We start from the raw sequence: 22,038 nt of genomic DNA on the forward strand, positions 1-22,038 counted from the left end.
TTCAAAGGTGTTTGTTATGTCAAAATGGGATGTGTGTTTTTTCTGCTTGAAATGATTCAGAATTAAGATTTGAAGAGCTTTGAAAGACCAGAGTAACTCCAAAGTGTTTCTCTCTGTGTGAGATTTTTTTTCTATTATAAAATATTGAATTTCTATTTACCCTTATGACTTTGGAAGGTTAAAAAAGGCGTTCAAGCAGGTTGAGCTGTACGGTTGAGAACAGGGGTTGACAATCTTTAAAACTCAAAGAGCCACTTGGACCCGTTTCCCCACAAGAAGCCACACCACCCTTTTGAAATTTAAAATGAATTTTTTTTAATTTCAATTTTATTTTTTTTGCCGTTCTGTTGTGTATAAATCAAATATGTGTTACATTTTTTTTTTTAAATCAACGAACAAATGCAGATAAAACGAAATTACATTTCTGCATGCAGCAAAACATTTTGAACTTCGGAAAAAAGACGTTGGGTTGAAGGTTACTGGTAAGCAAAATATTCAATGTCTTGTATTTATTCAAAAGAGCCGAACATAAATGATCCACTGGAAGCGAACCAAAAATGCCGTCCTTTCCTTTTCCTGGCGCGTGCTGTCGCTTATTAAGAGCGACAAAAAACATTTTGACACGTTTTATTTAGATGTTACAAGATTGCCACACTCTTCGCATTTAAAATTACATTTAAAAATGAACGAACTAAAATAAAATACATTTTAGTTAAATACTCAAAAGCCGCATCAGAGGGACCAAGAGCTGCAGGTTGCTGACCCCTGAAGCTTCTAACTGCTAACTGCTGGGCTTATATATATTTTTTGTTATGTTTTATGTGATGCTTGGCAAGGAATATACTAGATAGTGCAACTGGGTGAAGGGCGCCAGACACCGATAAGGTCTAGAGGAAGACCAAAGAGAAGATTTATGGACGTAGTGAGAGAGGATATGAAGGTGGAATAGGGTTTGATGGAGGAGGTTGAGTCGCTCTGGCGACCCTTGAAGGGAAAAGCAGAAGGAAAAGAAGACAAAGACTCTATTGATGATGGAACAACTGAAGGAAATGAGAAATCTTACATTTTTATATGGGTCACATTATTCATTCATTCATTATTGGGGGCTGGAGTCTATCCCAGCTGTTAGTGGACGAGAGGCGGCTTCAACCTGGACAGCCCGCCAGTCAATCACAGGCTGACATATTAATTCATTTGTTCGTACATTCATTCATTTATACATTTGTTCATTAGTTCATTCCTTCATTTGCTTATTCATTCATTCATCCATTCACAAGTCATATAGAGACCAGTGAGGTGCAGTCAGGGGAGGCAGCAGAGGCCGTGCCTCACTTGGCAATCTTCAAAAGAATAAAAATGTCAAAAGAATAGAAAATTAAATGGTTATATCTATCAATGATTTGCACTAGAAAAAGGTAGTTGTTATTTAACCTGACCAGTTTTAGAATGTTTTTCATTTAAAATGGCTGGATTTTCACATAAAGTGTTCAAATACCGAGAAGAGACATGCGGTGAGGGCACGGACTGTTGAGCCTCAACGCAGATTGCGCAATGACGTCTGACTGCCGCCATGCTCTGCACTAAGACAATATTGCTGTCGCTATTAAAATGCATAAACACTTTCGCTCTATGAACCACCTTTCCAATGTATAGTTTTATTTTTTATCAACAACTGTAAGCCAGGTACTAGTTTCTTGTGCTGAGGGATCATTAAACAGCTGCAAAGAGCCACTAAGTGAGGCACGCAGTTCTCCTGCCTCGAGGTAGGGGGCGCTCATGATCCCAGGAATTCATCTTGCGACTCCTCGGCTGCAGAATACAGTGACGGCAAGCTAGAGTTAGCAAGACAAGAGCAGCCGCCCATATATTTCTTTCCTCTCCCCACTTTCAAAATGGAGGATCATGATGAAGTCAGTGCTTCACCAGCCATGAACCTCACTGCACGGCGATGATAGAGATGTATATACAGTCGGATCAAACACTGTACACACACTCACACTGCCACACAAGACTACAGTACATTAGTAACCCGAGGCAGCCGCTATCCATATTTATTTATGTCCTATTCAATGTCTATTACGACTGTCAATTACATTTAATGCACATATCCATCTGAATGATATAGTCTTAGTACCCTATCTGGAAATCTGGAAGATACCATGAACACACTGTTCATTTTTTCAATTAGATCTGCACTTGCTGCTTTTTTGCACTCCTGCTTAGGTGCTAAATTGCATTGCCATGCGTTATACTTGTACATATTTGTATTGACAATAAAGTTGAATCAAATCTAATTCTCCCTCTATGGGTTTGGGCACTGAACCTCCTGCATGTTTTGGACTGTGGGAGGCCTTAACGGGGAGCTTCTTGCTGTGAGGCGGAAGCGCTCTGCCACCGTTCCTCCCTGTGTTCCTGTAATAAAACCCAAATGTCTTTTTGCTGAAAATGTTTCTCAATGTGTTTTATCAACGGGAGGAAGAGGAGAATGCATGTATTTCCTCCAAGCACTCAAATCCTACGGCCGAGACGAGCGTTTTGAGATTGTTTTTCAGATCCCGTCTCCATCTTTAATACCTTACTTTTGTTTTCCTTTCTGTTTATGGTTCTTTTATCGTCCGATATCGGGAAGAAGTATTTTGTTTTTAGCATTTATGTGCTTGTTACCGGAGCGAACGGTAAACAATTGGACCGGCAAGCTGCTGTTTCCAGCACGCAAAACAGAAACACGCTAGACCAGAATGTTGGCGTTGAACTCTTTAAAAAAAAAAAACAAGGTTGTTTTCCTTTTGTTGACCTTTTCTCACCGGCGCTGGTGATGATTCCACAGCTGCAATAAAAATAGGGTTTAAAAGGCGGCGCGTCCCGGGCGGCCGCTCTGATCTCGGCCGTCTTATCAGATCGAAATTGGGGACAATTAGGACGATGAACATCGCCGTGCCGATTGGCGGATCTCGGCCTGGAGTAGCAAAGGTTGACTCTCTGTCTAATGAATCATGGAAATCTAAAGAAGGGGACAATATAAATAGCAACCCGCAGAACAACCTGGAAGTCATATCTCTGTTCACATCACTCCCTGGGAAAAGTCTCGCACCTCCTTCCAAAAACAAACAGGTACAGGACATTCGATTATTTGCCCTCAGGAACCTTGGAATTATTCCATAGGGCCATAAATTCCTCCAGACTATTGGATAAGATTCCAGACGGAAGTGTTTGCGGTGACTTTGCTTCCGGACCGGGCCGTCCCAGAACGCTCTCTCTCTTTCTCAGCATCAGAGCTGATGGGACTCTGTGACACATAACAACCACTTCTCTCCACCTTCAAAAGTAAGTTTTTTTTTTATTCAAATGGTGCTCTATATTTTGCTTTATATTGATTAAAAAAAAGAAAAGAAAAAAAATGAAATGAAATAATGAAAATGATGAATCTGCATCTGTAATGTGAGAATTTTTTTCTTTTAGTGTTTGGGAGCAACTATAATCAGGGATATTTCTTTTAAAAACATATTCAAGCAAAAAAAAAAAAAAAAAGGAAAAATCTCAAGAGTGTAAAGGCAGAGAAAGTGACATGATAAGCCATGATGTGGAAGAAGTGGTTATTTGCAAGGTATTAATGTTTCAATACAATTCAATTGCGTCGGTAAAGGCAATTTATACAACTTGTTATGCTTATAGAGACGAGCGGAGCTCAAAATAATTAGTGAAATAAACAATAATAATGATTACTTCAACACAATTTACCCTTGGAATTATATCAAAATTATTGTAAATTGGAATGGGAGAAAGTACATGTGAAGTGCATTTTACAAGGAGAGAAATAAGTGAAAAACAACTTGCACAGGTGCCTTCGTGAACAAGTCATTGACTCCCTGACCTTTGATAAAGGAGGTTATTACCGGCATACCTGAACAGCGTGTCCTGCTCGCTCCGGGGCCGAGTCGTATAAGAAGCTGCGGGGCCGCAACGACCTCTTTCACAGACTTGAAGGCCATCGGGGCTATAATTTCACCGTTGACAAACTCGCAGATTGCCCGGGGAGTGGAAAGTATCACTGCAGATGACTTGAATCTGCAAAACTGGGAGCACAGCACACGTGCATTTTGAATGATTTTACAATAAAAACAATTGTCGTGCGTATCGTGTTTACGCAAAATGGGTGTTTTCATTTTGCATCTGGTTTAAGCGATGGTCAAACTTCACCTGGACTGATTATTTCCTACGACACTGCATAAACACTCAGTCTGGATTATACCGTGCAACGTAAAGCATGACCATGCAGATAATGTCAAACATAGATTTATATTATCACAATTCTACGATCATAAAGTGTCAATGCTCGGATCGAAGGTTGTACTTTGCTGTCAAAGAAGGATTTGGCTCTTGTGATTTATTGATCGGTACCTTTATTTATCAATCAGCTTCGCCCATTATCTCGATAGCGCCACTTTTGCCTGACACCTCCGGCAGCTGTCAGATTAGTCAGTGAAATAATAAAAAGTGATAAAATACTCGCTTATGTGTTTAACCTTCTGTGTACATGACAATTAGGTGACGTGGTTAAAGTTTGACACTCCGGGGTGACATTTGGAGGTGAGAGCTGTTCCAGCCAAGCTGGGAGATAATAATTTACCATCATGAGCGAAACAATCGAATAAATAACAGTGAAGTCGGGGAACAGACTGAATAATGGCGTCCACCTGGTTCAACCATTGCATTCACTTAAGTTAGATTGCTTGATGTATTTTAAATAATATGGCTAAAAAGCCACAATGTGTGATCAGTTTATGCAAATTAAAATTGCTCATTGTTGTTTATTTATTTTCATGGTGCATTTTTACGACGTATATAGAAAAACAGTTGAGATCAATTCAGTGAACATGCCATCCTTGGTTCTGGTGAGTTCTGTGACTTCTGATTGGTCCGTGTTTGGACATGTGGTTGGGAACAAGGAAGTAATGATACTACTGGAGAGATTAACAACAACAACAACAACAACAACAACAACAACAACAACAACAACAACAACAATAATAATTACTGTTATTATTATTTCATTAATAAAGTATTATCAAATAAGAACAATGATAGTAAAATTATTATTAATAATTATTATATTATTATTATTGTTTGTTTATAATTAATAATGATAATTGTTACTATTATTATTATCATCATTATCAATATTAGCTGTTTTTAACATTTTGATTCATATATTTAATTGAAACCATTTTTGGTTGAGTTTAAGCTGAATCAGTTTTGCAACACTGGAGCATTATTGCATTACCAGCATTTCATTGCCATGAAAAATGTTAAAATTTTAAATGCGTTGGATTTAGGAAATCAAGTGAAAATCCCACCACATGACGGATAACAGCACGACAGCACAGCATTTTCTGTTTGACCCCTGGCGGTTCCCTTTCCCGTGGCCCGTCCGTCCCCGGGTCGACTGTCACCTTCCTATCGTCACTGTACACGACAGGAGTCAAAGACAGTAGCAACACGTGATTATTGATTTTAATTTACCCGCACACACACACACACACACGCACACCCACACACACCCACACACACATACGTTTGTTTTATCAGTTCCTGAAAGTGCTGGAGGGGAGTGTTTAACGCACCAGATTTGAACGGTATCCAGACTGTAACGGACCCTCTGGTAAATATTCAACCCACGAGATACTTGTGCTCCTCTGGTCGATTTATTTTTTTCACACCCTGACCCGTTGAAATGGCTCGCTGCTGACAGCCGCGGGCTGAACATGACCCGAGCTGCCCGCTCAAACGTGACGGCCTTTACAAATAGCCAAAGAATCTTTTACATTTCACTCACATGTGATGACTAGAATATCATTCTGATATTATATTTGTGTGATTTTTTTTTTTTTTTTTTAGGAAACCGGTGAAAATGAGCACAGAAACAGACGACCATGTCGTGATTGACACTTCCGTCACGACGGTTCACACACTGGGAAAGCAGAGCGAAGGCCGGCAGCTTCGCTACATGTACAAAGATGGGAGTTTTCCCGTGGCGTTTCAGAAAGCTCCCGGAGAATGGAGCCCGTACCTGACGGACATTTTCACCACCCTCGTCGAGATCCGCTGGAGGCTGATGCTCCTCATCTTTTCTCTATCTTATATTCTCTCCTGGCTGTTTTTCGGTCTATGTTTTTGGCTCATCGCGTACGTCCACGGCGACCTGGACGACATATTCAATAACCCTTGCGTGGATAATGTACGCAGCTTCTCTGCAGCTTTCATGTTCTCCATGGAAACGCAGGCGACCATCGGCTACGGCTTCAGGGGAATGACCGAGAACTGCATGGTGGCCATTATTGTGGTAACCATCCAGGATGTGTTCAGCGCCCTTCTCGACACCATAGTGATCGGTATCGTCGTAGCCAAGATGGCGTCGGCTCGTAAGAGAGCCCAGACGGTGGGATTCAGTCACTGCGCGGTGATCAACCTGAGAGACGGGGTGTTGTGTCTGTGCTGGCGCCTCGGCGACTTCAGAGGTAACCACATCCTGGAGGGCGTCGCCGGGGCTCAGCTGATCCGCTATTTGAAACAGCGGCCCGGGTCGGTGGTCGTATCCCATCAGGATCTGAAGATCCAGAACCAGGACGTCGTCCTCGCCACTCCAGTTACGCTAATCCACAAGCTGGAACCAGGAAGTCCCCTTTACAGCCTGGGCCCGGGCGACCTGCTGGAGGACAACTTCGAAATAGTGGTTTCTTTCACCTACACGGGTGACTCCACCGGCATGCTCCACCAGACCAGGACCTCCTACGGCCCGACTGACATCCGCTGGGGCCAGCGTTTCCAGGACATGCTCAAACTGGGCAAAAAGCACTACAAGGCTGATTACGCTCTGTTCAACGAGACCACCTGGGCGCCGGTGCCTCCAGTCAGCGCGGAGCAGCGGGACGCCGGCGGGCGTTCGACGGAGAGCGACGCGTCTCGCCGTCCACATCCAACGTCAGCCAAGAAAAACACCCGCGCAGTAAATCCCGACTTAATAGAAGAGGTGATGTTCCAGACATGTTTGTAGTCTAAAGGATGTCCTTGTAAATATATTTATGTACATCTACACGTCTAATGCTTTTGTAATATTACTCACAAATGAATGTAAAATGAAAAAATAAGAAAAGAAGATAAGCCTTTTTTTTTTGTTGATTTAAAAAAAAGGAAAACGCTTTGGGCTCACAGCACAAAGAACCCTGGTTCGATTCCAACGTGGGGACTTTTCTGTGTGGAATTTGCATGTTCGCCTTGTGTCTGCATCAAAATACACATCTCAAAAATATGCAGCAGGTTAAATTGGGGAAAAAAAAAAAACCTGAATGAATGAGTGAGTGATTGTTTGTCTGTATCTGTGGCCCTGTGTTTCACTGGCGGCCAGTCCAGGTTGTAACCGGGATAGACTCCAGCATCCCGAGAAGATGGATGCATTAAAAACCAGGAAGTTTGGAAATGATCCCAAACGCCTCACGTCATGGCAGAACCGACATCCTCACAGCAGCTCCACAGCGCCCCCTTGCGTTCATCAACGTACACTCAACTACTTTTTCCATTAAAAAAACAAACAAAAAAAAAAACAAACAATGTGAATACATTCACAACACAGCTACACACATATTAGAAAATAAATAAATAATAAAAATAATGATAAAAAAAAAAAAATAAAGATGAGGAAAAACAACATTACGTCCGGACAGGCGCTGCGGCTTCCTATTGGCCAGCGGCGCGGAGGAGGGGGCGGGGGGCGTGGCCTCTTTAAAGCCGCTCTTCGCCACCAAACATCATCTTCCTCACTAACGTCCGAGCGGGTTATGGCAGAATCCGGGGGGAAAACAGGAGAACTCGAAAAAAGAGCAGCATCTGGGAAGGGAAGGAACGACGTGCTGTCGGCAAATGGGAAAAAAAATGACTATGACCGAGCGGAGACTTTGCACAGCAGGGACCAACAGGTAGGTGGAGACAGCATTTAATGTTATTATCATTATTATTATTGTTATTATTACGATTAACATTTCATTTTTTTTTCATTATTTATTCAGTTATTACTCCTTTTATTAATAAAAATGCTAAACAAACATCAACTTGAGTTATTATATTTATGCATGCATTTATTATTTATTCATCATTAATAATAACGAGAATTATTATCATTATATTTTAATGGGTAACACTAATGTCTATGTGAAGTAAAACTTAATGTCCACACATGAGGGCCTAATTAATGCAACGCTATATTGTGGTAAAAGCCTGTGATAAAAGGGGCGACGAAACTGTACAACTGAAAACCGGAGGAGCGAAAAGAAACGGACCGTTTGGTGATTGGCTATGAGATTATTGATTTTTTGCAAATGAAAATAAATAAATAAATAAAGAGCAGCTTTATGTAACCAGTTTCCATCCACCTCAGCTGTTGGCTGTAATTGAGAACACATGTAACGCAGTCGTAGGTCCGCGTACAGTCGGCCAGTGACGTGAGAGAGGGAATATCCTAAAATATGATTCAATAAATAGAATTCGTAGCGACGTCGCACAAAGAGAAATCCAGGGCACGTCGTGCAAAGTGGAAACGCGGTCTCAACGCTATACGTCGGCCCCACGTCCTTACTGTCGATGTTTCCATCCACACAACCACACAGTAGAGCCCTGATGCAGGTTTTCACAGTGTCCTAGATGAAGGTCTAAAAACAGGTGACCGACTGGCTGATACGCTCACGAAGCCCCCTAAAAAAATAGTAACAGCCGCTAATTTAAAGGATGCTCTGAACTATCACGATCCCAAATGTTTCTCCTCGATCCCGCGGGATTTATTTTAAACGGTCCCGACTTTCTTCCCCGTCAAAGGTCATATTCAGAAATCCCCCTCGACATGTTTTTCAGCCGCGTTCTGCCTGACCGAACGGAGCTCTCGGGCCGCACGGATCCAGTCGATACCCTCTCTAAATTAGCTGTCCTCCATTACATATTATGCAAGGTTAGTGATTTCGGAGAAACTGACCCATCCTCCCTGAATAGCTGCGAGGCTCATTAAATAAGTTACATGATTTAGTGGATAAAACAAAACTGTGATCCAGTTCAGAGATGAGTGTCGCTGTGAAAGTTATATTTTACACCCGAATATAGAGAATAGTCCAAAAATAGTCAAACGCTTGTAAGATGCCTCGTCTCTGCTGCCGGTTCCTGCTAGATTAACTTGATCTGTAATTTGATTAAACTCTCAAGGGACCGGCTTGCTTAATTAATACTTAAACTAGACCGGGTTAGAATCCTTTTCGTCTTTGCCAGCTGTGTGTTTGCGTGGATAATTTCCGATTTATTAATGATAATAAGACTAAGAATAAGAACAACTTTATTTATTCCAAAGGAAATTGTTGTGCCAGAGTTTCAAGTAAAACATAACAATAATAAATAATAGGAGGAAATTGTATAAACAGTAAAAAAAAAAAGGGAGGGTGGAAGAATATGCAGTGTGTGTGTACGTTTGTGTATGTCTTTGTCAAAAAAAAAAAAATAAAAAATAAAAAATAAAAAATAAAAATAAAAGAAAAAAATAAATAAAATCAATAGATAAAAAAAAAAAGAAAAAAACTCACAAACCCAAGCTTACTGTTCTGTATATTTCCTGTGCATCTTGTATTTGCAAGTGTTATTTGCAGTCCTTATGTCCCCTATTGTAAGTCGCTTTGGATAAAAGCTTCTGCCAAATGTAAATGTAAATGTGAGAATAAGAAATACAAATAAAAACTCTGGCAGGCAGCTGCCCGATATAGCACCAGAAATTAAAAAAAATAAAATAATGCAAGGCCTTCCTTTTTTGCCCCCCCCCCCCCCCCCCCCCCGGCTCTCTGGTACCTGTCGATGCAACTTTTGGTGTCAGATGAATTATTTAGCGAACGGGTAATCACACACCCGCCTTTACCGACGGCTGCTCCGGTCCCTGCCAGTTACTTTCAAACTGTCTTTTATTTTCGCAGCCCACTTCACCGATGAGGTCCCAAACAGCCGAGCAGAGGGGAGCGAGGTGTCGCCGTCGAAGCCGCGCGCCCCTGGGGATCTAGTCCCGTCGGACATTTTCTGCTCGAGCTTGTCCCCGGGATCTTTCGAAACTGTTTCTCCAACGCTTCTACCAAAAACTGAGACTGTTTTCCGGAGCAGAATCGGCTCAGCCCTCCCAGGCGGAAGCGATGGGGAGCGTGCGGAGCCACCGCTACAGCATCGTGTCCTCCGAGGAGGAAGGCATGAAGCTGGCCACCATCGCCGTTCCCAACGGCTACGGGAACGGCGACGTCAACGGGGCGCACGAGGAGCCCCAGCACCACAGCCGCTTCGTCAGGAAGGACGGTCACTGCAACGTGCACTTTATCAATATGAGCGACAAAGGCCAGAGGTACCTGGCAGATATCTTCACCACCTGCGTGGACATCCGCTGGCGTTGGATGCTGCTCATCTTCTGCCTTTCCTTCCTGCTGTCGTGGCTGTTTTTCGGCCTGGTCTTCTGGCTCGTGGCCCTCTCCTACGGGGACTTGGAGAGCGAGTCTCAGATATGCGTCTCCAACGTAGACAGCTTCACGGCGGCCTTCTTGTTCTCGGTGGAGACCCAAACCACCATCGGTTACGGGTACCGCTACGTGACGGAGGAGTGCCCGGTGGCCGTGTTCATGGTCGTCTTCCAGAGCATCGTGGGATGCCTCATCGACGCCTTCATCATCGGCGCTGTCATGGCGAAGATGGCGAAACCTAAAAAGAGGAACGAGACCCTGGTGTTCAGTCACTACGCCACGGTGGCCATGAGGGACGGGAAACTGTGCCTGATGTGGCGCGTGGGGAACCTGAGGAAGAGTCATCTGGTGGAGGCGCACGTGAGGGCCCAGCTCCTCAAGTCTCGCACCACCGCGGAGGGAGAGTTCATCCCCCTGGATCAGGTAGACATCGACGTGGGCTTCGACAGCGGCATCGACAGGATCTTCCTCGTCTCTCCCATCACCATCGTGCACGAAATCGACGAGGACAGCCCCTTCTACTCGATGAACAAGCAGGAGTTGGAGACGTCGGAATTTGAGATCGTGGTGATTCTGGAGGGCATGGTGGAAGCCACCGCCATGACCACTCAGTGTCGGAGCTCCTACATCAACAGCGAGATCCTCTGGGGCTACCGCTTCGAACCCATGCTGTTCGAAGAGAAGAACTACTACAGGGTGGACTACTCTCGCTTCGACAACATCTACGAGGTGCCCAGCACTCCGCACTGCAGCGCCAGGGAACTAGCCGAGAGAAGGTCCGACGGCCCGAGCTCGAGGAACTCCTTTTGCTACGAGAACGAGGTGGCTCTCGAAAAGGCGGAGATGGACGAGGAGTTCGAGGAGGAGGAGGAGGAAGCGGAGGACAGGGAGCTGAGGTGCGTCGAAGTTGCCGCGCCGGAGGACAGAGACGCGGACGTGGGATCAGACGCGGGACACAATTTGGACTCTTTGCCCCTCGAATCAAGGCCTTTAACAGCGGAATCTGAAATATGACCGCAGGAGCGATAGAATAACACCACAGGTGGTGGTGGTGGTGATGGTGGTGGTGGGGGCTCTTAAAAGTAACTTGGACTTAAGTTCTCATCGTCGCTGTTGGTATTGCACGGTAGTCACTAAAAAGACTGGCGCGAGTGGGGAAACTCTCACGCGTGAAACAAAAAGAAAATGCAAACAATTTTAGACTGGGGCGAAATGAAATGAAATTAATCGCACAAGGATACACTGGGTGAATAGCACTATTTTTAATTAATGTGTTTGTGTGGATTAATTTTCTTAAAAAAAAAAAGAAGCCTCTTATTTACTCTCATGCACAAATCCAAAGTCCTAATAGCCACGGTAGTGTTTTCCATGAAAAGTATATATCCTGACTATGCAATTTCATCTCCGTCTGTCGTAGCATGAACTTAATGAGACTTTAGTACGCTCTTACTGTTTTACTATTTATACCTATCTTAACGTAGCGTAATGCAACAGCCCTGCAATGAATCCAGCGTCACTCGGGATTTCGATGTTCGATTGTCATTCGCCGCAGAGGGAAAAAGGCGATAGATTTGCCAGCAGATGCAGGTAATCCAACAGGTGATGCTGCAAAAAAAAAAAAAAAAAAAATTGACAAACAATGAACACACGCTTGGGTGCGATAATGCAGCGATGACAATCAAATCTTAACCGTGGCGGCAAAGCAGGGGAGCAAGGCACAAGGAGGTAACCATGACAATCCGGGGAACAGAGTCTTAAGTAGAGGTAGATACAGGTGTGCCGATTGTTGGCCGGGGGGGGAAGACGAGCAAATGGTGACCATGGCAACGCAGGGAATCCAACCCCTCCCCCACAAAAACATATTCAATCTGACTTCAACAGATGATTTTCTGCTGGATTGTGTCCCTTCAACTGCATTAGGTGTACCTAATAAATTGACAACGGAGTGTACTTGTCGTGCAAATGTGCGCCATGTTGGAAACTTGGGTGAAGATGCTACAAAACAGATGTTGACCCCTTTTATCTACTTGTACCAAAAAAAAAAAAAAAAAAGAAAGGCAACCGTTTGTTAATGAGCTGGTCTCTTAGCAATGTATATTTATCGTCTTCTGCAGCGCGGTGATCCCAGTGTTGTTGTCGTGACGTGACGCAGGGAGAGCGATATCTTGCACAGAGAGGGAGCCGAGACGGATAACGCTCCCGTCGTCTTGTCGATGTACGTCTCCGCGAAAGTCTCGGTCCCGGTGGGAAGATCCCAGGGGGTCGGAATTGGACGGAGCATCGGGCTGCGTTCAGTGTCACGGGAGGATTACGTAGAAAACTGCCACTTCTAGCGATTTTTGATTTTTACGTGCAATACATTTTGGAATGTGACAGGAGTCCCGAGCCGAGGCGACGATTGTTGACGACACATGCTGCTAAGTTACATATTGTATGTCGGGAAAGAAACCCTAGGAGCCAAAAAAAAAAAAAAAAAAAAAAAAAAAAAAAAAATGTATTATTCTGTCCTTTTGAAAATTTGCAAATGCAAGCTGTGCTGTTGTGTCTCGGGAATAGACATGCATGTGTCTGTCAGCGTGTGTTTTTCCCCCCAAAGCTTTTGTGCACTTTCTTCCTGGCCGGAAAACAGTTTCACCACCCGAAGCCAAATATGTACATACGTTGTCACCCGTAGCTCACGTGTCGAACGACGAAAGTGACGAACCGTCGGATATCGAAAGTGTCACCCGAGTCGGTTTTGACATCGTGTACTTGGTATTAAGATCCGTGTTGTTGCCGTGGCGTTTGCGCATCTCTTTGGACGCACCGTGGTTCGACCCTCTGAATTCAACACTCGGGCTCTCGTCAAATCTGCCATTTTGGAACGGCGCCCCTTCCTTCGGCTTTATTCAACTTAGTTCAAGGCTGCTAGTTAAGATTTCAGACATAAACACCAATCCTGAATGACGGTGACACACTTGATTTCAGCCTCACAGACGACTAACAATAGATGATAATGCTAGTAGAGTAAGTAGGGTAATAACTACTTCAGGTGTTGTTCCGACACTTTAATAAAGATAATGTCCACGGAAGCCAGAACACTGTGTTGCTTCTCTGGAAGAGAAATCGGTGAAAAGATCTGGTCTCTCGTCCTGTTGCGGGTCTTTATTCTTTACGACGGGGCTCTTCCTACACGATCTAGAAAACTGGTACAGTTTTTTTTTGTTTGTTTGTTTTGTTTTTTTTTAAACCTTTTGTAAATTACAATGCAAATAGTGTATATTGATAATGCAGTTGTTGAAAACTGTTGTCGTTTTTTTTGTTTTTTTTTTTTCAATAAAAATGTAAATCATGAAGATGCACATTGTTTGCAATTCCAGTGATATCGTGCATTTGTTAAGAATTGTTATATTGTTTTTTTTGTGTTTTTTTTCCTACATTTTGACTCGGATCAGGGCCTGCACGCTCAATATTAAGCAGAGCACATTCTATAGTTTGAATGTGAGGCTATGGCCCACATCCCAGGCTTGCAATGAGAACATACACCATCTTTTACAATAACTCACATACCTGAATCAGCCAGCGTTTGAGAGCCCGCAGAGACTCCTGGTTATATCAGCCTGTTCCGCTGGAAGTCATTTTCAATGACAGTGCTCGAAATGTGGCCTCGTTCTCTTCGCCCCGTCTCTTTCAGGAAACCGGGGAAAATAAGGCGTCTGTGAATTTGCTTTAGGGATGTACAGGGATATAGGTGTATGCTTTACACAGCTTGAAAGCTGGAATTAATGAAAGGTTATTTTTATACCTGAAATCCATTGTTAATACCACTTTGTTCCAAATCTGCCATGCGTCGACGTAATCATACAGATCCACGTGTTGCATAACAAAAGCAGCGCCAAAGGCCGACGAGGTCGTCAATAAAGTCCTCCTATATGTAAAAGTTGTGCATTTTTATGCAATTTGGCATCTGGTGTGATCAATATGTCTGCATCGTCGAGTAACCCGCGTAGAAAAGGCGCGTCGGGTCGGCAAATTTAGTTAATTTCCATCCCTAGGATGAAACGTAGCCGGGATGTATCGATCCGACACGTCCGGAGGGAGACAGCCAGCTGATTGGATTTGGTTCTACATAGGAAGTTGGTACCACCTCAGGGCTTTTTCCACATTAGCCAATGAAACTACCACAAAGTTCAGCTTGTGCTAAAATAGGAGCCCTCTGTTTCCTGTCTAGAAAAGATGATTTAGATTCATTTTCACCAGCTCGCGGTTATCGAACCGGATGAATAATAACCTCCGAATGAAGACACTCACTTTCGGCGGTCACGTTTCTGCTTGAATTGTTGCCGTCCCGTGGAAATTCCTCATCACGCGACGCGCGTCAGACAGGTAAACCAGGGAAACCTCTCCGATTGTTCGGTTCATATCTGGTTGCGGCGGATGAATTGACGGCCGCTTGACCTTCACGTCAAATGAGGGGGGGGGAATATATCCTACGACACGGAGGAATCCACAACACACATCCACGGTTTCACATATTAGTGTCAGAAAACTTGTCAAACCGAACAGAATTAGATATAGAGTATCAAAACATGTACATAAAGCAGCAACGTATTATAAAGTGCAATCGTGACAGTGAGTTAGCAGAAGTGCAAAACTTGTAAAGTAGAAAGTATTTGAAAGGCATGTAAGAGTGCAGAGTCATGATTTCACTCAGACTCCTGCAGCCTGATGACCCGGGCGGGGGTTCATGTTTCCAGTCTTCATCGTCGCCTCCCTTGGAAGTGGATTTAACAGATGTGATACACTCATCGTTGTGACCATTTTGGATCAAACTGCAAAGTTTAGATCCGTTGACAATGCATAAATGAGGGCTCGTCGGATAACGGATCGAATATATCGACGAAATGACGACGCAAACCGTTGGAGGGCCCGTTGTGAAAAAGGGAATACGCGCCGGTCTGGCGTTACCGAACGTAAGAGCTGAGTAGAACCCCTGGTTTGTCTCACCGACTGTCACTTTGGGAAAGTTTATACACATAATTTAGGCAGGTGTTAAAGTCGCGGGCATATTTATCACTCAGGAGGAAGTGTGAAGAACGTGGTCTGGAGAAACTCTATTCGGTTCACTCGGCGTATCATATGGAGATTCTTGCAGTATGTGGGCCGCGTCTGCAGCCTGCAGCTTTAAAAATAGCTCTAACGTGCACATTTGGCCTGAATTATCATCTCGTGTTTGCTGCCGGTTCGGGTCATTCGGAGCGGCCCCGTCAGAGTAACCTTCGTCGGAGCTTGACGAAGAAGGAGCCGGGAAATGAAATCTCTTCCAAATAAGCTTGAAGTGCAAATCAGATAAGTGCAAATCCTTCCCGCGGGTTCGAGTGGTGCTGCTTTCGCCATTTTCATGTATCGGTGTCAGAAGATTACCCTGTCATCTCAATTATGACTCATCAGGAGGAATCATGTGTGTCGGCGCCAAACAATAAAAAAATTAACCCAACTGCGGTCAATGACTGGACTGGACTGAACTTCATACGCGAGAAAAAAAAAGCCCTTTTCCAGCATCCGACAATTGTGATATTCCAGTCAGCGGCCCCGTATTTTGTAACTTCCGAGAAGCGATTCATAATCCTGACAGGAAAGTAAAACTGTAGTAGCGGTGACGCTCGCAATTTGTAACCATTCAGTCAGAGTGATTTATTAGTCTAACAAGTCCGTAAGTGGGACAGCTCTGGTTTTGACAACGGCATAAGTCACCCGCCGTATCCTCTTCCTGGTGCGGGCCGTAATTAACGGCCCGCTGAAATCCGTGATGCACACTCCCGGGACACTTTGACGGGGGGGGGGGAAGATATCGTGGAACGCGCCGAAAAATCGGGTGATCGAAAAAAAAAATCAACGTGTTGTTGACTTCAATCTGCAGGATTTGGACCAGGGGGTTTGACGCCTGGCTCATTAAAAAAAAAAAAAAAAAAATAGGTCAAACTGCAAGTTGAAACTCGGATTGTGGTTTATTTTTGTAAACCATCTGCAGCAACCGTCGTTTTTGTGTCACATTCAGCTATTCTCCCTGTAACGGTGTGTTTTCAATTTGGAATATTTTGTCCTAGAAAGCACCCGAAGGCCCCCGTCGTCTCACACGACGTCTTTTCCCGAAAAATGGCATCTTTTTCTTTCAGTAATGCAGAAAAAAGTGCTCCCCTGCTGTCGGTGAGAGACCGCGAAAGAGCGAAATGACTTTAAATCGCCAGAGCGTTAGAAAGGGTCTTTAAATAATAGGTGTCGCAGACACATGAAAACAACAGTCGCTGTTTTCCGACAAGCTCTTCAGTTCTGCCCGGCGCCCGGCCGCTCCCTCTCTTCTTGAAAAAGACCCGGGCCTTGAGGACTCAGCTGTTTATTTTTCCCCACAAAGTATATTTAGAGGAAATTTTTTTTTTTTTTTCTTTTGGCCGGCTAAAAGTAGCGCCCGTCGACAGCTAAACCGAACGGCATCAGCGCTTCGGAGCTTTAGATCCAAATCCCGCTCCTCCTCGATTCCTAACCTCTCATCAAAACCCCGTCACCTGAGGATCCGCGATAGCACGGCGGCGAGCGCCCGGACGCTAAACCCTCCAAAAGGTCGTCCCGCAAACCGATATTTCGTGACGCCGCGGTGACTTCATCAAGTCGGTCAATGGTAATTACATAATTGCGATGACGTGGCACTTGCGTAAGGCCTCTGAGTCTGAGGGTGCGGCAGAGAATTTTCTGTCTGGAGCGACGAGTCTGCAGGTTGGGGCGGCGTGCGCCGATACCGGCGGCGAGGGTGATCACGGCGCCATCTGTCCCTCGTGCCGCAGAGTCGCCCCCGCAAAGGCCAGAACAAAGTGCACGACTGATTCAGCAGTTGCGCGGCGGTTTTGGGGAGGACAGAACATTCAATGCAATTTCAAAACACTTCACACTGGATTGCATTCACACACACAAACACACACACTTACCAGAGCTGCCATGCGAGGCGCTAACCTGGCTAAGGAGCTACCGGGGTGTCCAGTGTCTCGCCCGAGGACACTCCGGCATCCAACCGACCTTCTGTTCTGATTTGAGTTTGTTTTTTTTCTGCAAAATCAGGAAATTAGGTGAGGAGGACGGCTTTGTGGGCGACATGGCAAGAAGTTTCCCGGTTCGATTCCCACAGGAGGCACCCGGAGGTTTTTTATTCCAAAAACATGCAGGAGGTTCATTGGAGACCATTGAATGGATGTACGTCTCTATATGCAGCCCTGTGATTGGCCGGTCCAGGGTGACCCCCATCCCCTCGCCCAATGACAGCCGAGATCCCCGCCTTTTCCGCGTTACCTCCGCTAAATGTGAAACCACGTTGACGATAATAGCGATTAGAAAAATCTCGTTGCAGCTTGTTTTGGAATTCATTTGGAATAAATATGCTTTAAAATATAGTAAAAAAAACGCATTATGGTGCGTAACAAGATAAGAGGTATAAAGAATTTGTTTGTGTCACCAGCAGATAGAGTTCTGTGACAAGAACAAACCAAATTAAATAGGTTATAATAATACTTTTTGCAACCAACGGGGAGTGATGAAGGAGGATAGGATCAGGAATGAGTCCGTTAGAGGGACGGCACATGTTAGATGTTTCGGAGAGGAGGTCAAGGTCATGCAAATGAATATATTGGTGGACGGATGGTGGAATTGGAGGTCTAGAGGAAGACCGAAGTGAAGATTTATGGATGTAGTGAGAGAGGATATGAAGGTAGTTGGTTTGAGAGAGGAGGATCCAGAGACTAGGTTTACATGGAGAAGGTTGAAGGGAAAAGATGTAGAAGAAAAAGACTTCCAGTCACTTGCTACAACTTATGCTTGCGCACGAGTGTGTCCTTGTTTGTTTTGTGCAACGTCAACAACACCCAGGTTGTGATTTTACAATGTTGTGCCATCTTAAAAATGCAGATCTTATCATAATAAGTCCAACCATAGAAATAATAATAATAATAATTCATGTAGAAAATCCAAGCTGACTTTAGTATAAGTTTTCACACTTAAGAAGCTTCCTCTGCCTTGCTTTTCTCCGATTACAATGAATTACAGTGTTATTTCAGAACCATAATAACACCCCCCCACCACACACACACACACACACACACACACACACGCACACACACACACACACCTGCTGACATTCATTCTGGCGCTTGCCTTTGACAGCTGAGGGTCCCATGACACTCAGGGGAGGAACAGGAGAATCCAGCAGGTACAATATGTTGGAGCCGATTCAAGCCTTTTTCCATTCCCTCAAATCCGCTGGAGGTCCTGATGTGTGATGCATTCGGTGTGGGTGTGGCTTTACACACACACACACACACACAGATGCACACACACACAGAAAGGGAGAGAGAGGGAGAAGAAAATGCATTAGTTTCTTAAAGTTTCTTTGCCTTACTTTTCAATTCTCGGCGTTGCTGTGCACAGCGATGCTGCCCGAGATTATCTCTCCGCCATTTGTTCATGCCTGACCTTTATCCCTTTGGCTCGGGCTCCTCTGACCTTGAAAAAGAGAAAAAAAAAAAAGTTGCAGCGTGAGCCAGGAAACAAACACGATGCCTCCTTTATAATCGTCGTTGGCTCTCGACCAATAGCGTCTTCCAGCGACGAGAAATAGCGGCGAATCAGCAGCCGAATCACTCGCCGAAAGTTTATTTCTTCGAAAACGTGACTCGACGGGCGATAAATAGACGTAGCAACACGAACCTCCCTCCCTTCCTTTTATTACCTTCTTGTTGTTTATCTATTTTCTGTGTTCATCCCGCCGGGCTTTTAGCCAAGCCACAAAAGTAATGGTAAAATTAAAGATGTGCGGAAGGGACAGCGGATACGTGAGAGGGGCTTGTTTACGAGGACAGCTGAGGAGAGACGGATACCCCTGATCCGCGTCCAACCCGCTGCGATAAAGGTTACACCCAAACTTGTCTCGCCGGCCTGAATTCACATGCCAAATACCAACCGCCCCCGCCGCGATTTCTATCAACTCGACCGAACCTATAAAGATTAACATCTCTAAATGATTAGAAACTCAGTTGCCAGATTGAAGGATCCAAGCACTCCAAAAGATGTTGGGTGCATAAAAAAAAAAAAAACTCAAGTGACACCGATAGAATAGAAGAATGATAAGAAGAAGATTAGTTTCCTGAAGCGGTGCATGTTGCAGGAGGTGATGCGGTGGATTCATTCAAAAGGTAAGCATGCTAGCTTGGACGCTACTTTTCCAAGTCTCAGGTGAGGGTGGAGTAATTCTGCCACCCTTCCACCCCCAGCAGGGTAGTCGAGCATCGACTCGCCCCGCATTGCACACCTGTTTTTTGTGAATGGATCTTTCCGCTGAACGTGCGGCGGCGCTGCCCCTCAGGACGACGCCATTTCCGCACCGCACGAGCGCCAGGAAGGGCCTGCAGATAGTGTTACTATAACGATACCTGGGCAACCGGCCATGTCAACACCGGCGCGGGTCCCTGTGGAGGAGGCGGGGCGGCACAGATCGAGACCGGGGTTTGAACTCGCTGCAAAGATGCAGCCAAGTGCAGGGAACCGCACAGGTGGATGGCTAAATGTGCACGTTCTTATTTGTTTGCAATACTGGCATTTGCAAATAAATGAGAAATTCTTGTTTAGAAAAAAAAAAAAAAAAAAATCGATGACGTTCTTTGACATCCCGTTTTTGATTTTCAGAGTCTCTCAAGGCCATTTTAATGCATTTTTTCTTAAAGTAGCAGATTATTCAGCCGTGTATGTCTGTTGAAGACGGGCTGAAATTGTCCATCTTGCAGTTCCTGTTTACCTGTTTTATCACGTGGAAGTGTAAATAGCATTGAGTAACTACGCTGGAAATTGGGACACGACGCATCCCCCTCGCGCCGCACGTTAGATTTAATTCGGACTGGACAAGATTAGAAGATCAGATCAGCGGTGACATTGAGCCAGGCACCCGGCGGAACCGGACACCAGGGAGACCTAATCATCCCCGCCGCTCCACTCGGCTGCAGCGAACCAATCAAATCCCCTCCAGATGAAGCAGATGGTCGATATCATCTTCGCCCTTTTTTTCTAGGTGAGATTATTTCCTCCGCCTCAGACCTGCCGGGCGGATGTCGGCGCTGCGACCGCGGCCTCGTCGCCGTCCGGCAACGGGATGCCGATGCTGACTGACACAAACGAGAGCGAGTCCCTGCTGCTGCTGCTCACACAAGTGCAATTTATATTTTAACAGAAAAGAAAGGTTAGTATGTGCGTTGGAGCCCTTTTCCTCACAGACTAATAACCAGCTGTTAATAAGCAGATGGCTACTCTTGTCCCAAACTAGCGAGTTATTTCTCCGTTCCACTCGGGATGCGATTTCTCCCGACGAGGAGATTATTCCTTACGTCACAAACACAATTTCGTCTCCCCGTGCGGCCCTGAGATTACGGGGGTGGCTTATGGCGTCTCGGTTTAAGCAGGTCGGGCCGCAAGGAGAACAATGACGGAGAAGCTCTGCAGAACACCGCTGATTAGAAACTCTCTCGGAAGGGGGGTCGAACACCAAGTTCACGTCTCACATTTTAATGGTTTCATATCTAGAGCAACAAGAAGCGCCTCAGAACAACAGTTACCCTGGAGCAAATGTCAAACCCAACAGTCGCAAGAGCCGTACAACAAATACGTAAGGATGTAGTTTCTCCGGTGCGGTGTAATTAAGTCCAAGTACGAGTCTGCAAGTGTAATCAAAGCCTGGTCTAATCCGGCGGAGTGGTGAAAAAAAAAAAAAAAAACAGGGCAGAAGTCTTCTGTGACCGCTGAGGAAAGCAGGTAACGTTAGAGGAGACGCACTTAAGGCGTAAGACGTCTTCACGCGGGAGGGGAGGCTCAGTGTTACACCGGCGGGCTCAGGTAAACAACATAACCTATTGACTCCCGCTCGTAAGTCCCGGTCGCGGCGCAGATGTTTAATTAAAATTACACTCTTGTCATGCCGTGTGTGTGTGTGTGTGTGTGTGTGTTTGCGTGCGTGCAATGCTGCACAATCATTTGCATTAAGTCGAAAGATTACTGAAAAGGGAAAAAAAAAAAGCACGAGACACCCAAACGCTACGCTCCCGCCCAGAAGCCGGGATTATTTGCGGCGTTTAAACACGGGCAAACTTGGAAATAATCACAGAAAAGTCAAGCGCTTTGACCGAGTCTATTTTAGGAATAAAGCATCGCCCCCGTTTGCGAGAGACGATTACTTTCCATCACTCAGAAGAGAAAAGAGCGGTCGTGTTGCAGGGAGACGCTCGCTCTAATCACTCCCCGGTGCATCCGCCGGGGCCCTCAGGAGCAGCGCCGGATTTGGAAATGGAGGACCTCCACTTTCACGGAACCGAATCCTTAATATACGACGCACCTGCTCCGCCGCAATGACAGTCTGCCTGGAAAAACTTTTTCATGCACTTTATTCAATTCTATTTATTTCTTCCTGAGGGCCCGGATGATCTAAAAACAGAAACTTTCACGCATCGGCTCCTGACTC

General features: G+C 45.0%; 2 protein-coding genes and 2 long non-coding RNA genes across 4 annotated transcripts; 2 read left to right on the forward strand and 2 right to left on the reverse strand.

The window, feature by feature from the left end:
- The first annotated feature begins 3,222 nt into the window (after positions 1 to 3,222).
- On the forward strand, positions 3,223 to 7,140 carry LOC147217200 (inward rectifier potassium channel 16-like). Its single transcript, XM_086175806.1, has 2 exons — positions 3,223 to 3,324; positions 5,896 to 7,140. The coding sequence occupies exon 2, from the start codon at positions 5,909 to 5,911 to the stop codon at positions 7,049 to 7,051; it is 1,143 nt and encodes a 380-aa protein (XP_086031932.1). The 5' UTR covers positions 3,223 to 3,324; positions 5,896 to 5,908; the 3' UTR covers positions 7,052 to 7,140.
- Positions 5,452 to 10,477, reverse strand: LOC147217201 (uncharacterized). The gene is made up of 3 exons (XR_015108948.1): positions 10,410 to 10,477; positions 7,709 to 7,881; positions 5,452 to 5,463 (listed from the first exon to the last, which is right to left on the reverse strand). It is a non-coding gene; the product is annotated as an uncharacterized LOC147217201 (long non-coding RNA).
- LOC147217202 (inward rectifier potassium channel 2-like) lies at positions 7,818 to 13,852 on the forward strand. The gene is made up of 2 exons (XM_086175802.1): positions 7,818 to 7,970; positions 9,993 to 13,852. Exon 2 carries the CDS (start codon positions 10,203 to 10,205, stop codon positions 11,529 to 11,531), a length of 1,329 nt encoding a protein of 442 aa, XP_086031928.1. The 5' UTR covers positions 7,818 to 7,970; positions 9,993 to 10,202; the 3' UTR covers positions 11,532 to 13,852.
- LOC147217203 (uncharacterized) lies at positions 11,765 to 20,181 on the reverse strand. Its single transcript, XR_015108947.1, has 5 exons — positions 18,693 to 20,181; positions 14,808 to 14,986; positions 14,302 to 14,424; positions 14,067 to 14,183; positions 11,765 to 12,122 (listed from the first exon to the last, which is right to left on the reverse strand). It is a non-coding gene; the product is annotated as an uncharacterized LOC147217203 (long non-coding RNA).
- Between the last annotated feature and the right edge of the window lie 1,857 nt (positions 20,182 to 22,038).

This window comes from Fistularia commersonii, chromosome 28, assembly GCF_037954325.1.
Source record: "Fistularia commersonii isolate RoL2024-O1a breed Wild chromosome 28, RoL_Fcom_v1.0, whole genome shotgun sequence".
Classification (NCBI taxonomy): Eukaryota; Metazoa; Chordata; class Actinopteri; order Syngnathiformes; family Fistulariidae; genus Fistularia; species Fistularia commersonii.

Coding starts and splice junctions, on each gene's coding strand:
- LOC147217200 (XM_086175806.1), top strand. CDS start 5,909: ATGAGCACAGAAACAGACGACCATGTCGTGATTGACACTTCCGTCACG.
- LOC147217202 (XM_086175802.1), top strand. CDS start 10,203: ATGGGGAGCGTGCGGAGCCACCGCTACAGCATCGTGTCCTCCGAGGAG.